The 12,595-nt window shown below is 43.9% G+C and overlaps 1 protein-coding gene across 1 annotated transcript in view; it reads right to left on the bottom strand.

The window, feature by feature from the left end:
• Positions 1-1,083, bottom strand: part of SLC35F4 (solute carrier family 35 member F4) — a 276,144-nt gene extending 275,061 nt beyond the window's left edge. The window contains exon 1 of the mRNA XM_043920112.1: positions 739-1,083. Coding sequence (XP_043776047.1) covers positions 739-841 — 103 coding nt within the window. The 5' untranslated portion in view covers positions 842-1,083. The remainder of the gene's footprint in view (positions 1-738) is intronic.
• Between the last annotated feature and the right edge of the window lie 11,512 nt (positions 1,084-12,595).

Below are 12,595 nucleotides of genomic sequence, written 5' to 3'. Positions count from 1 at the left end.
AGCCATGGAGCAATCTGCCGCTGCTCAGAGGCAGCCGCGACGTGCGGCGGGCATTCGGGGCTGGCCGGGGGCCCGATCGCGCATCCCCCTCTCATCCACCCCAGCCCCCAGTCTTTTCACGGGTCTCTGGCTCCAAGATCACAAACTCGGAGACCTGAAGAGGTTCTTTCTCTACCCAAAGTGGAGAACCTCCCAAAAGACATCTTAACAGGAGTAATTCCCGCGCTGGCAACGTTTCAACAGCCCGGAGTGAACAGCCTGACCCATCGGCGTCGGGACCCACGTCTGGGTCGGCCTTCTCCGCCAGCCCCACCCCCGAGCCTATCCAGCCGGCAGCCCCAGCGCCCAGCCCGCAGCCTGTACCCAGTAGGGACTTTGGGGGAGTGCAGCCCCAAGGGCTGACTTTCGCTAAGTAAACAGCCATATTAGCCTCCTCGGCTGTAAGTACGCCGGGGCTGAGCCGGCAGACGGCTGTCAGGAGCGCTCACCGGGTTGCCTCTGCGCTTCTGCCCCCAAGGCTGCCACTATTTCCAAACTCCTAGGCGCCAACAGTCCGGACACCGTTCTCGCTCACGGTTCAGCACCGAGGACAGCGGACATACTTTCAGCCAGGGTGGCCCCACCGCCCGGAGATCCGCGGTAGCCACGCCAGCAGGGCTGCAGGTGTCCGGACGGCGCGCCCTCCCGCATCCTACCCCCTCCGGCGTCTGGAGCCAGGCAGCGCCCGCGGCGTCTTACTTTTCTGACTGGAGTAACCCGGGTAATAGCCATAGTAGCCGGTGATCCGCAGGATGCGGTCCTCGATGGTGGCCACCCCGTTGGGGGCCGCCTTGACATCCATAGAGAGTACGGGGCGGCGGCCCCGGGCGCGGCGGGGCGGAGAGCGCAGCGCGGGGCCCGAGAGCTGGTGCAGGTGTCGCCGCCGCCGCGGGTGTTGATGTTGCAGCTCGTGCTCCCGCGCCCGGGCTCTGACTCCACCGCCCGGCGCAACACCGGCTTCGCATCACAGCGGCGGCGGCGGCGGCGGCGGCGGAGCGGCCCCCACTCAGCCCGGCCTCTCCGTCAGCCTAGCGGCTCTCCCGCCTGAACAGCGCCCCCTCACCTCCGACGCCCACCGCGGCCGGGGGCGGCCCCACCTGCGCGGACTCTCATCATTAACCCTTTTGCCCCCTTCCGGGAAGAGTAAACATCCCCCAACCCCACCTGACAGAAGGGATGCTTGGTCCAGGGCGTGGGAGGAGAGGAGAAGGTGAGATGGTGGCAAGGGCTCGGGGAGGAGGGCCGGGGGTGGGAGAGACCCGAGAGGAACCAAGGGCTGTTAATGTGAGAGGTGTGCACTGGCGCTCGGGGAGATGACACCTTGGGGACGCCCCCGGGGCTTCGCCTGAGCTGGGCGTCTGCACCACCAGGGGTCTGCTGATCTGCAAGCTTCCCCGGGCGTTAATCAGTTTCCTCCGATTGCCTAGACGACGGAAAGCCTTTTTTTTTTTTTTTTTTTTTTTTTTAAGAAATAAAAAAATGAGGCCCCAGCAGGTGATGCTTGGAGTGATTATTCAGGTAACTTGGACACAAAGACTGTAAGAGCTGAAGCTTCCAAGTCTAACAGTCGGTACCCGGCCGGACCCTTCAGCCTCCCAGGGAAATCATCAAAGGCTTGGAAGCCGCAGCTGTGCACAGCATGTTTATTTTGCCCATTCCAAATGCCCCGAGGAGAAATGATTTTCTTCTTATTGCCAAAACATCAGGGGTAAGCCCTTCAAACCGTAAATATCTCTGGGCGGGTGAAAGTTTTAGCTACAATCCAGAGACCTTCCACTTGGGTGTAGAATGTCCTTGAAGCTGTGTGTTCAGAATGAACCCCTCCCCTCAGGTGTGACTTTTCTGCTTTGGCTAGACAGCCACCAGGTTAGAGTCCGTGAGCAGTAGGATGATTCTTCTATTCACAGCTGGTGGTCACAGACTCCTAAAAAATAACCCTGAAAGTTTCATCTCAGAAACTAAAGGGTGCCTTGGAGTGAGGCTGGGGTGTGAGCTAATCAGCTTAGAGGTCATTATGTCCACCTGCCATCCAGAGCCAGTTTAAGACACCTCTGCCAGACTTCACACTTCTAGAGCTTAGAGGAAAAAAAGGACAAAAGCAAGTTGATTTCAGTGCCCCCTCAGAAACCGCCAAGGAACCTATCACATCATTTTGCCTTCAAGCGTTTCCCACACTGTGTGTGGGTCCTTAAGGGGGAAGAAATAGGCAAACTTTTTTTTTTAAGGTGAATTAGTTTGAAGCATGTGAAAATACAGAATTAAATCTCACAATTGTTAAGGGTTTTCATGTGGACACAAAGCCTATCACAGGATCTTGAGAGTGGAGTAAATCTGAGATGATTGTGGCTGGGAGGAGAGTTCATAAAGAAACCAATTTCCTCCCACACCTGCTTTCTTGGGCCAGGAACAATGGAAGGGTAGAAAGAACTAAAAGGTCAAAATGAACTTCAAGGAAAAAGCAACTCTACTGCAATAGTGGGAGCTGACTATTTAAAGCAGAAATGAAAGTCTGAGCCTTTACACTCTACCACCTGCCCCACCCCAAAGCAATTTTCAACACACTTCTGTTACTTTTATATGTGGCCAATGAAATATGTTTATTTCTGTGGCACACCTTATATAAAATGTGTGCACTGCACATGGTAAGTGGGTTGACCACTTTAATGTAAGACACTCCTCTGGTTTGAAGTTTCTATAAAATAAATTTGCCTCTGACCCAGGAGTTGAACTGGGGTCTCCTGCTTTGCAGGTGGATTCTTAACCAACTGAGCTATCAGGGAAGCCCTATATTACTTCTAATATGCATTTAATAACATCATAATACTTAGCATATTGATACATAAATTCAACAAGAGAGAAATTAAGAAATTGAAGCAAAAAGCTCCTAATGTAATAGGAATATGAATATGCATAGACTTTAAAGACAAATGGTTTTGTCCTATTCATGGTTATAATTTATCATAATTAATGTATTTAAATTCTAAATTACATTTATTGTGTAGTTGTTGCCTTCTTCTTAGTTTTGCTTTGTTTTCAGAAATTTCCAGAGAAGTAGAAATGTATTTAACCAGACCTCATCATTCATATAAACAACAAATTCAGCATAAATTTAAATAATGTAAATATTAGACCCACAAGAGTCCATGTTTCCTTAAAGAAATTATAAAAACTCTCCGGTTGACCTGGAAATTAATTTTAAAATAGCAGAGCAGACTTTCCCAGTGGCATAGTGGTTAAGAATCCACCTGTCAATTCAGAGGATATGGGTTCAATCCCTGGTCCAGAAAGATTCCACAGGCCACAGAGCAACTAAGCCCACAGACCACAACTACTGAGCTCAAGTGCTACAGCTATGGAAGCCCATGTGCCTAGAGCCTGTGCTCCCCAACAAGAGAAGCCACTCCAAAGAGAAGCCCACACACTGCAACAGAGTAGCCTTCCATTCTCCACAACTAGAGAAAGCCCACATGCAGCAACAAAGACCCAGCATAGCCATAAATAAATAAATAAAATTTAAAAAATAAGAAAGTGTAATAAAATAAAACAGCAGAGCATTTACAAATGTCTCCATAATCATCTGTAATAGGGTGACTAAAACAGTAAATGCAAGCAGGTGCTATAATCTCAGACACATTTTTTAAAATGGAATTAAAATCCTACAACTATAAATTGATCAACAAAAAAAGTAAATTTATGCTAGTGATAAGCACTCTTTGGTACATAAAAAATGATTTAACCTTTCAAATGTATAGAAGTTATTTTGACAGGAGAATTTTTTAAAGTATTTTCATTTGTTTGCCTGCTGATTTCCACAAACCCAATACACAAATTCAAATTTACAAAATGTGAACTATCAGCATACCACAAATCTATTCTGAAAAGCTTAGGAAAGACATAATTAAACAAATAAATGCTGAAGACCCTTGATTCACAAAATATTTCCTCATAGTAGCCAGTTTCACATAACCAGTTTCCCTAGTAAGTCAATTTTCTGAGTAACTTACAACTCAGCCTTACTACATACAACTCAACTTACAACTCATCAAAAATTTGATTTCTCTGCACCTTTTCAAAAATATTTCTGCCTTTTCAAAAATATTTCTAGGGCACTAAGTGCAGGGCATTTGTTCCCAGTGAATTTTGATATCTGGACCATATTTATTTTGATGATCTGATCAAGTTAGATTAGATATTTATATTAACTGAATATACATAACTTGGCTATGTATGCTATAAAAAATCATATGTAAGGTAATTCATATGATAGTTAAGATCTTTGTGTCTGACACTAAAATAACTATACCAAACAATAACATTAAAAACTAAATATGATCACTGGGCATAAATTCTATTCAAGATAAATGGTCTATCATAAAATTGTTAAACTACCACATCAGCCTTTATACTTTGGAAGGATTTGTAAAATAAAATCCATGGAATCTAGTTTCCCTTACCCTGATTAACAGTCAGGGGCCCTCTTTTCATGGCAGGAACCAGTCAATCTTTTTGACCATATATTATTCAGAGTTACCAATAAAACATGCTGAAAGAAAGCAAAGCAGTCATTTTTCTCCCTCTGAGAAACTAATATAATGTACCTACCTCTTTGAGCTAAGAGTAACTTGGCTGCTTGGAGAGCCAAGAGTGTTTAAGCTTTAATACCCAAGGGCCCTGTTGCCGTGTACAGGCATCAGCGCTATTTACAAAGAGTTGACCCTACAGTTTGCGTGGTGTATGTGTGTAAAAGCATCTGGTGTATACTTCAATTAAAGGAAAAATCTGGTGTCTAGGCAACCAGGTGACAGCAGTCCCATCTGGGAAGAAAAAGTGTGGTTTTCATATTCCATTTTCTGAAAAGTAGTTCTGAGTATTTAACCAGCAAATCATCAACTGACCCACACTTGCAATGCTGACTCTGCCTTTCTATTCATTCTTAGGCAATGGTCAGCACTGTTAATTGACCTTTCAGCTGATGGTGGGACTGAAAGGGTTTGGGGGCCCAACCCTCAGCATTTGTCTAAGAAGTCAGGGCAAGGTCCACTCATCATTGACCTCTGGTACCAGGCTTCACCCACAGGACTGTTTTTGGAAATACACTGAAATCTTTTGGAAGATGTCCTAAGAAATTTTAACAATGCACTCAAATTTTAGAATTTGTCTATGACCTGTGGTGGGGGGAGGGGGGCGGTGATGTTTATGTCTATCTGTCTCTGACTCTGTCTCTTTCTCCCTCCATCCTCCCCTCCTTCCCTTTTTCCTTCCCTCCCTCCCTCTCAGACATATAGTACAGTGCTTTAGAGCATGGTCTGTAGAGCCAGACTGTCAGGGGTCGAATCTGACCTCATCATTTTCTAGTGATTTTGGGTTAGTCTCTTAAACTCTATGACTCAATATTCTCATCAACAAGGTAAGAATACTGTACCTGCCTCATAGAACTATTGTGAAGAATATATGAGTTCACATCCATAAAGAGTTGATAACAGTGGCTGGCATCTAAAAAGCATCATGCTGCACTGTGCTTGGTCATTCAGTCGTGTCTGACTCTGTGACCCCATGGACTATATCCCGCCAGGTCCTCTGTCCATGGGGATTCTCCAGGCAAGAAAAGTGGGATGGGTTGCCATGTCCTCCTCCAGGGTATCTTCCCAACCCATGGGTCAAACCCAGATCTCCCACATTGCAGGTGAATTCTTTACCATCTGAGCCACCAGGAAAGCCCAAGAATACTAGAGTGGATAGCCTATGCCTTCTCCAGGGGATCTTCCCGACTCAGGAATCGAACTGGGGTCTCCTGCACTTCCAGCGGATTTTTTACCAGCTGAACTACCAGGGAAGCCCAATAAGGATAATAAATGCCAGTTAACATTATTGTTTTGTTGAATACATACACAGAACTGTCTGAGCTTCAGTTTTCTCTGTAAAATGGGCTCGTACTCTCTACTTAGTAGTTGCTGTGATGATTAAGTCAGATAACATATAAAAATATCTAATCAAGTTCTGGCACATAATAGGTGAACAGTAAAGACATATTTCCTTCTCCCAACACCTCCCCTGCTCTGTCCATTATTTATTATCAAAGTTAATTCATTCACAGTTCACTCACAATAATAAGAACTTCTCTGTGGCAGTTGCTTTTTTTCTTAATTGAACTATGGTTGATTTATAATATCATTTTAGTTTCAGGTGTAGAGCAGTGTATATATGTATAGATATACATATATATATGTATATATGTGTGTGTATATACATGTATGTGTGTGTGTGTATATATACATATATATATAACTCAGTATATATATATAACCGAGTGACTAAGCACAGCACATAGGTTATCACAAAATATTGAGTCTAGTTTCTGTGCTATACAATTGGTCCTCATTGGTTATCTACAGGGCTTCCCTCGTGGCTCAGACGGTAAAGTGTCTGCCTGCAATGCAGGTGACCCGGGTTCGATCCCTGGGTTGGGAAGATCCCCTGGAGAAGGAAACAGTTTGGATAACTATAAGTTTGTTTTCTATGTCTGTGAGCCTCTTTCTGTTTTATAAATAAGTTCATTTGTATCTTTTTTTAGATTCCACATCTAAGTGATAGTGTTAGTTGCTCAGTCATGTCTGACTCTTTGTGACCCCACGGACTGTACCCTGCCAGGCTCCTCCATCCATGGAATTCTCCAGGTAAGAATACTGGAGTGGGTTGCCATTGCCTTCTCCAGAAAATCTTCTCAACCCAGGGATTGAACCTACCTAAGTGATATCATATGATGTTAGTCTTTGTCTGTTCACTTAGTATGATAATCTCTGGGTTCATGTTTTTGCATGTTTTTACAACTATCCTTCAAACCTTCCAACCATGATGATAATCACAAGAGGCAGATCTTGTGAACCAGTGGAGAGGTGGGCTACAGAACTTCAGTGCTTTGAAGAAAGAGAAAGGCTCAAGGTTAGCAGTTCTTCCTGTCCTCTGAGAAGGCCAGAGGACACAGAGAGCTTGCTTCAGAGTGAGACAGGGACAAAGCTGGTGGTCCCCAAGTATCAGAGTCCTGCTTGATGACAGTGCCCCAGGAAAGTGGAGTAACCTTAAAGAGGTCCTAGAGTAGGACGCTGGGCCATTAACTCCGGACTTCCTAGCCTCAGCAGAGATTCTGGTGCCTCCAAGCTCAGTCCAGGAGCAGTAGAGCCATCGTCCCGAGAAGGATGGAATATGGGCTTGATAGCCTACAACTCAAAAGTGACCAGAAGGCTGAAGACCAACTCCCTCATAGTTGGTGATAGTCAGCTTAGCCAAAGATCTCCCGTGACCATATAATCCTGCAGCAGGGAGCCCCAGTAATACTGAAAATGCATTTTCCACTATTCTTATGGAGAATGGGCACTCAGAGTAAACTTTACAGTAATTTGAAGCTAATAAAAACTGTTACAACATTTTTAAACAGCTGTTTTAGTGGTTACACATTCAAACCTGCTTTTTTACATGTAAGACTTTCTGTAATTCAAACATGTAGAAATGCCATGCATGCTGCAACTTCCAACCTACTGCATATTATTTATCACACAAAACAGCCTCCAACCTACTGTACATTATCTATCACACAAAGCTTTTATAACATTGTTAAAAATGCCAAATTGCTGTGGTAGTCATTGGTACTGTTTGCCAAATACTCATGTTTCTCCCCCATTTTAGGCATTCCACAGGATGGCACTTCCTGCCCCCTTGTGGTTGTATGGGAGCTATGTGGCTGACTCTAGTTTGGAATGATCAGCCAAAGGTAATACAAGGCACTGGGATTTACCTCTTTTCTCTGGCATGAGGACCATATCAACACTCAAGATGATGCTGACACACAAAAAGTGAAGTTACTAAAAGCTTTAAGTCAAGAGGATTTTGAATCCTTCCATAAACACTACATTTAATTTCTAAATCTTATTCTCTGTATCTTTTGTTTTCTAAGGGCATACTATGCATGTTTTAAGTTTCACCGGTTCCTGAAGCAATTTATCAGTAAACAATACCAAAGACATCGTAAATTATTGGAAAGAAGCATGATGAGTCATATAGAAAATCAGAGAGAACAGAAAATTTAAAACTCTTTAGAAAGCATAAATAAGACAAAGACAGCCCAGAACACATCCCCACAGTTCAATACATCCACATCTTAAATATTCAAAAGCAATACCAGGAATAACTTTGCTTTTAGCCTCAATAAATATTAATTTACAAGGAATATGTTTATAAGGTTTGATTTCATCATTATTTTCATTGTCAGTGATACTCATCAATAAAATTTGCTCTTCAAATACCCTGATATAACATAGATCATCAGTACTGACATTCATCTTTTTTCCTCCAGTTACCCAGATGATATTGGAGGACACTCTTAACTTACCAGCAAGAAAAAGCAAAAAGATTGAATCAAATACCCTTTAAACTCCAATTCACTTCCTCTTGCTTCACCTTGGCAGTGACCAGCTCTGTGTGGATTCATATCAGCTTCACACAGACACAGCCTGACGGCTTCTCACCTCCTGCCAGAGCCAGGCACCTCTAGCCTCCTGCCCCAGGGCTTCTTCCTTGATGTTGACACATGAAAGTGCATCTGCTTAAATCAAGCATGTACAACCTGTAAGTGCAGGGTTCAGATGCAACACGGAGCAAACCTGTGAGTGTGGTAGATTGGAGCTGGGTTATAAATGCTTCTCCATTCTACTCAAAAGGGACTGAATTGAGTCTGGCGCCTTAGATGCCTTGGCCATCCTAACACGCTAGGGACTGCACTGAGAAGCTGTTGCTTCCCAGCCTCTTGCCCCCGAATAGACCAATCAGTCCGAGCACTCAATCTTGAGCCGAAGGATGATCAGTTCAGTAACATGCCTTAGTATTGTTATGAAAAGCATTGTCAGGATATTCAAAATGCAAAAAAGTGACCATTAGAGACACAGGATTAGGAGAAGTCTGTCACTTTCCAAATTTTCTCAAAAATGGTTTTGCTTGTCTTAAAATGAATGCGCGCGCACGCACACACACACACACACACAAAACAAACCCTAAAACCTATTTTGGCTCATTGTTCTCCAGAGAGACTGGGCATTTCTGTGCAGTACGGTGGAGAAGGCTGCCTGCCTGCACATTAATCTCTGCAGTAATTGCAAGTATCTCCTTTGCAGTGGATGTGATGAAGACTGACTAAAGGTCTCTAAGTCTGCTGGCTCTCCATGTTCTCATAAATAATAAAACAAGGCTCCAAGGCTCCATGACAACGAGTACATAAAAAGTTTTGAAACATCTCAAGGTAGTCCTGAAATCTTCAAATTCCTAAGCTAATAAAGTACCCTCGGTACAGTTTCCTGGGCATACATAGCTTTGTTGCAGAACTAAGTGATAAGACCATTCATGCATGAATAGCTGTGACAAATGTCACTTCACCTAACTAGTGCTACTCATCCTTCAACTATTTTTTAAAGAGTTTCTCTTCTGGGCTTCCTGAAGGGTTCAGCTCTTCCTGTGCTGTGTGGTCCTCTCCACTGTACACTTGTGTTCCTCAAAGGCAGGGACTGAGTTTTGTTCATGACTGTGTGAACGCACCAGATAATCAGAACACATTGAGGACTAAAAGGATCATTATAATAAAGAAACTCTGTCATCAGGATCACCTCCTTGAAGGCATAGGGTGCATACTCTCAGGCATATAAGACTAACTTCTCTTGGTGGCACTAGTCATAAAGAATATGCCTGTCAATGCTGGAGACGCAAGAGACCTGGGTTTGATCCCTGGGTTGGGAAGATTCCCTGGAGTAGGAAATGGCAACCCACTCTAATATTCTTGCCTGGAAAATTCCAAGAACAGAGAAGCCTGGCGGGCTACAGTCCATGGGGTTGCAAAGAGTCAGACACGACTGAGTCTGCACACACACAGAGACACACAGATACACAGACACACACACACACAATTTGTCTCGAGACCAGAAATGTAACAACTTGCTCAGTGCAAAGTTTATAAATGAGGAAACAGACTGGAGAGCCCAAATCAATGGTTCAAAGGCTCCTCAGCAAGTTGGTGGCAGTCCTCCCCACTCCCAGCACATAATACTCTCCCCAATGCTGCTCGGTGCCACCTTCTCCTACATTGCTTTCTGATGACCCATCAGCGCCTTTCACTCCTCCACCCTCCCAGGTGAGTCACGCTCGTTTCTTTTTCGTCTTTTACCTTCCCCTAGTTGAGCTCTGGGCTCAGCAGATAGTAGAGATATCTGTCCATCAAGTAAAATGAAAGTATTAGTCATTCAGTTGTGTCTGACTCTTTGTGACCCCATGGACTGTAGCCCGGCAGGCTCCATGGGATATTTTCCAGGCGAGAATGCTAGAGTGGGTTGCCATTCCCTCCTCTAGGGGATCTTCCTGACCCAGGGATCAAACCCAGGTCTACTGAATTGCAGGCAGATTCCTTACCACCCGAGCCACCAGGGAAACCCTCAAGGGCTCTGTTAAATGAAATTTAAACCCAAGAAGATGTCTATTATCTGGAATCTGTTTGAATTCCGTTTCTGGTATAATCAGTATCTGGTTATTTATCCAATTTGGCAGTCAGTTGAATTGAACTGCTACCCCGTATCTTTTGAGTTGTAGGAGTGGGGATAAATAAATAAACTCTCAGCCCTCATCTTTTGGGTGGTGGGGATAGGGGTAAATAAAGGTTAGTGTTGCCTATAGATATGGGTAAATGAGCAAAATTATATACTTTCTCATTATAGGCTTGATTATTGTCAAAATTCACTGCCGTAAATATCACTGGCTTGTTTTGACAAATCTTTTTGGAATCATAATTAATTAGGAGGCTTGACTCTCCTCCTTTAGGTATAATCTATTAAAATGTTCATAAGACAGTTTCTTTATTTCTTCATTAATTTAGATTTTAAAATATCATCATCTAGGATTTCCCTGGTGGTCCAGTGGTTAAGAATCTACCTGCCAATGCAGGGGATGCGGGTTCTATCCCTGGTCTGGGATGATCCCACTTGCGGCGGGGCAACTAAGCCCATGTGCTGCAGCTACTGAAGCCTGTACACCCAGAGCTTGTGCTCTGCAGAGGGAGAGGTCACCGCAGTGAGAAGCCCACGTACAGGACTGAAGGGTAGCCCCTGTTCACCACAACTAGAGAAAAGCTCACCTGCAGCAGTGAAGACCCAGCACGGACCAAAAGCAACATTAGCTTTTGAGGAGTGCATGTTACTCCTCTTCCTTTTTCATTAACTCCCCTCCTTCCTTCTTTCCTTCCTTCTACTCTTCTCTGAAGTCTACCGTTACCTGAATATCCACTGCAGGGATGTCAAAACTGCACTGCTACTGTCTAGCCTCAACTGCACATCAAACAACCCCAAACCCTAGTGGCTTAAAATAAAAACCATTTATTACTTCTTATAAGCTGAGTGGGCCTACTGATTTGCCCATGCTTGGCTGATCCTGGCCACTTATGCATTTGTGCCCAACAGGTGGATCAGCTGGGGACTGAATAGTCTAGGATAACCTCTCTCACATATCTAGTGGATGGAGAGACAGAGATCACTGGGCCACACATCTCATCATCCAGCAGGTGAGCCCAGGCTTATTCAAGATAACAGAAAAATTCCAAGAATAAAGTCAAGCTTGCAAGGCCTCTTGAGGACCAGACTCAGAATTTGCACTACATTGCTTCTGCTATTTCTATTAATCAACGCAAGCTCCAAGCTAGCCCAGATTCAACAGTTGGAGAAATAGATTCAGCCTCTTGATAGGATTGTTGCCAATGAACCTGTCCATTGTTAGACTCTACCACAGCCGCCAGTGTAAACCAATGCCAGTGTTGCAGATTGATCAGGCACTTAATAAGTATGTCCTTTCTTAACTGGAGACTTAATAAAAATGTCCTTGTCTCCTTTAAAAGAATTCTTTGGTTCCAGATCGGCAAAGCAATCTTCCAATCACTCATTAACAGAAAAGTAACTTTATTAAGGAAACTCTGGCATTATAATGTTACCTGCGATCATGAGATTTTGCCTGAATAGAAGCTGCAGCTATTTGCATAACATGTAATTCCAAACCCTCTGACTTCCAAACAGGGAGCAAGAAGTCGGACACTTACACAGGCTGGGTCTGTACAACGTTGGTACAATCAGACACAGAACAAAGAAATGCAGTGAGTTTGACTCAGCAGGGCTGTTCCCACAACCACAACAAAAAGTAGGGCTCTGGGAAGTTAAGGCTTTCACTGTGCTCACCTCCTGTGGGGGCATTTATCACACTACACAGTGAAAATCTGATTGACTTCCCACCTCCAGTAGATTTCTAGTTTCTTTGGGATACAAATAAATCTTTAAATCCATATTTCTAGTATATAGACAGAGCCTGACGGTTGAAGGAAAAGAGAGAGGAAGAGATTTATTTCTGTGACTCAGAATAAAAACTAACCCAACATAACCAGATTTATATTTTTAAATGAGTCTGTGCAAACACTCAAAGATTCTCCCATATGAAAAATTCTAGAATTACTGGTAAAGATAAGTTACCCCTTACAAAAACAGAAAGC

The sequence above is a fragment of the Cervus elaphus genome, chromosome 12 (genome assembly GCF_910594005.1).
Source record: "Cervus elaphus chromosome 12, mCerEla1.1, whole genome shotgun sequence".
NCBI classification, from domain to species: domain Eukaryota; kingdom Metazoa; phylum Chordata; class Mammalia; order Artiodactyla; family Cervidae; genus Cervus; species Cervus elaphus.
The sequence above is the reverse complement of the archived record's forward strand: the minus strand, read 5'-3'. Positions and strand labels throughout refer to the sequence as shown.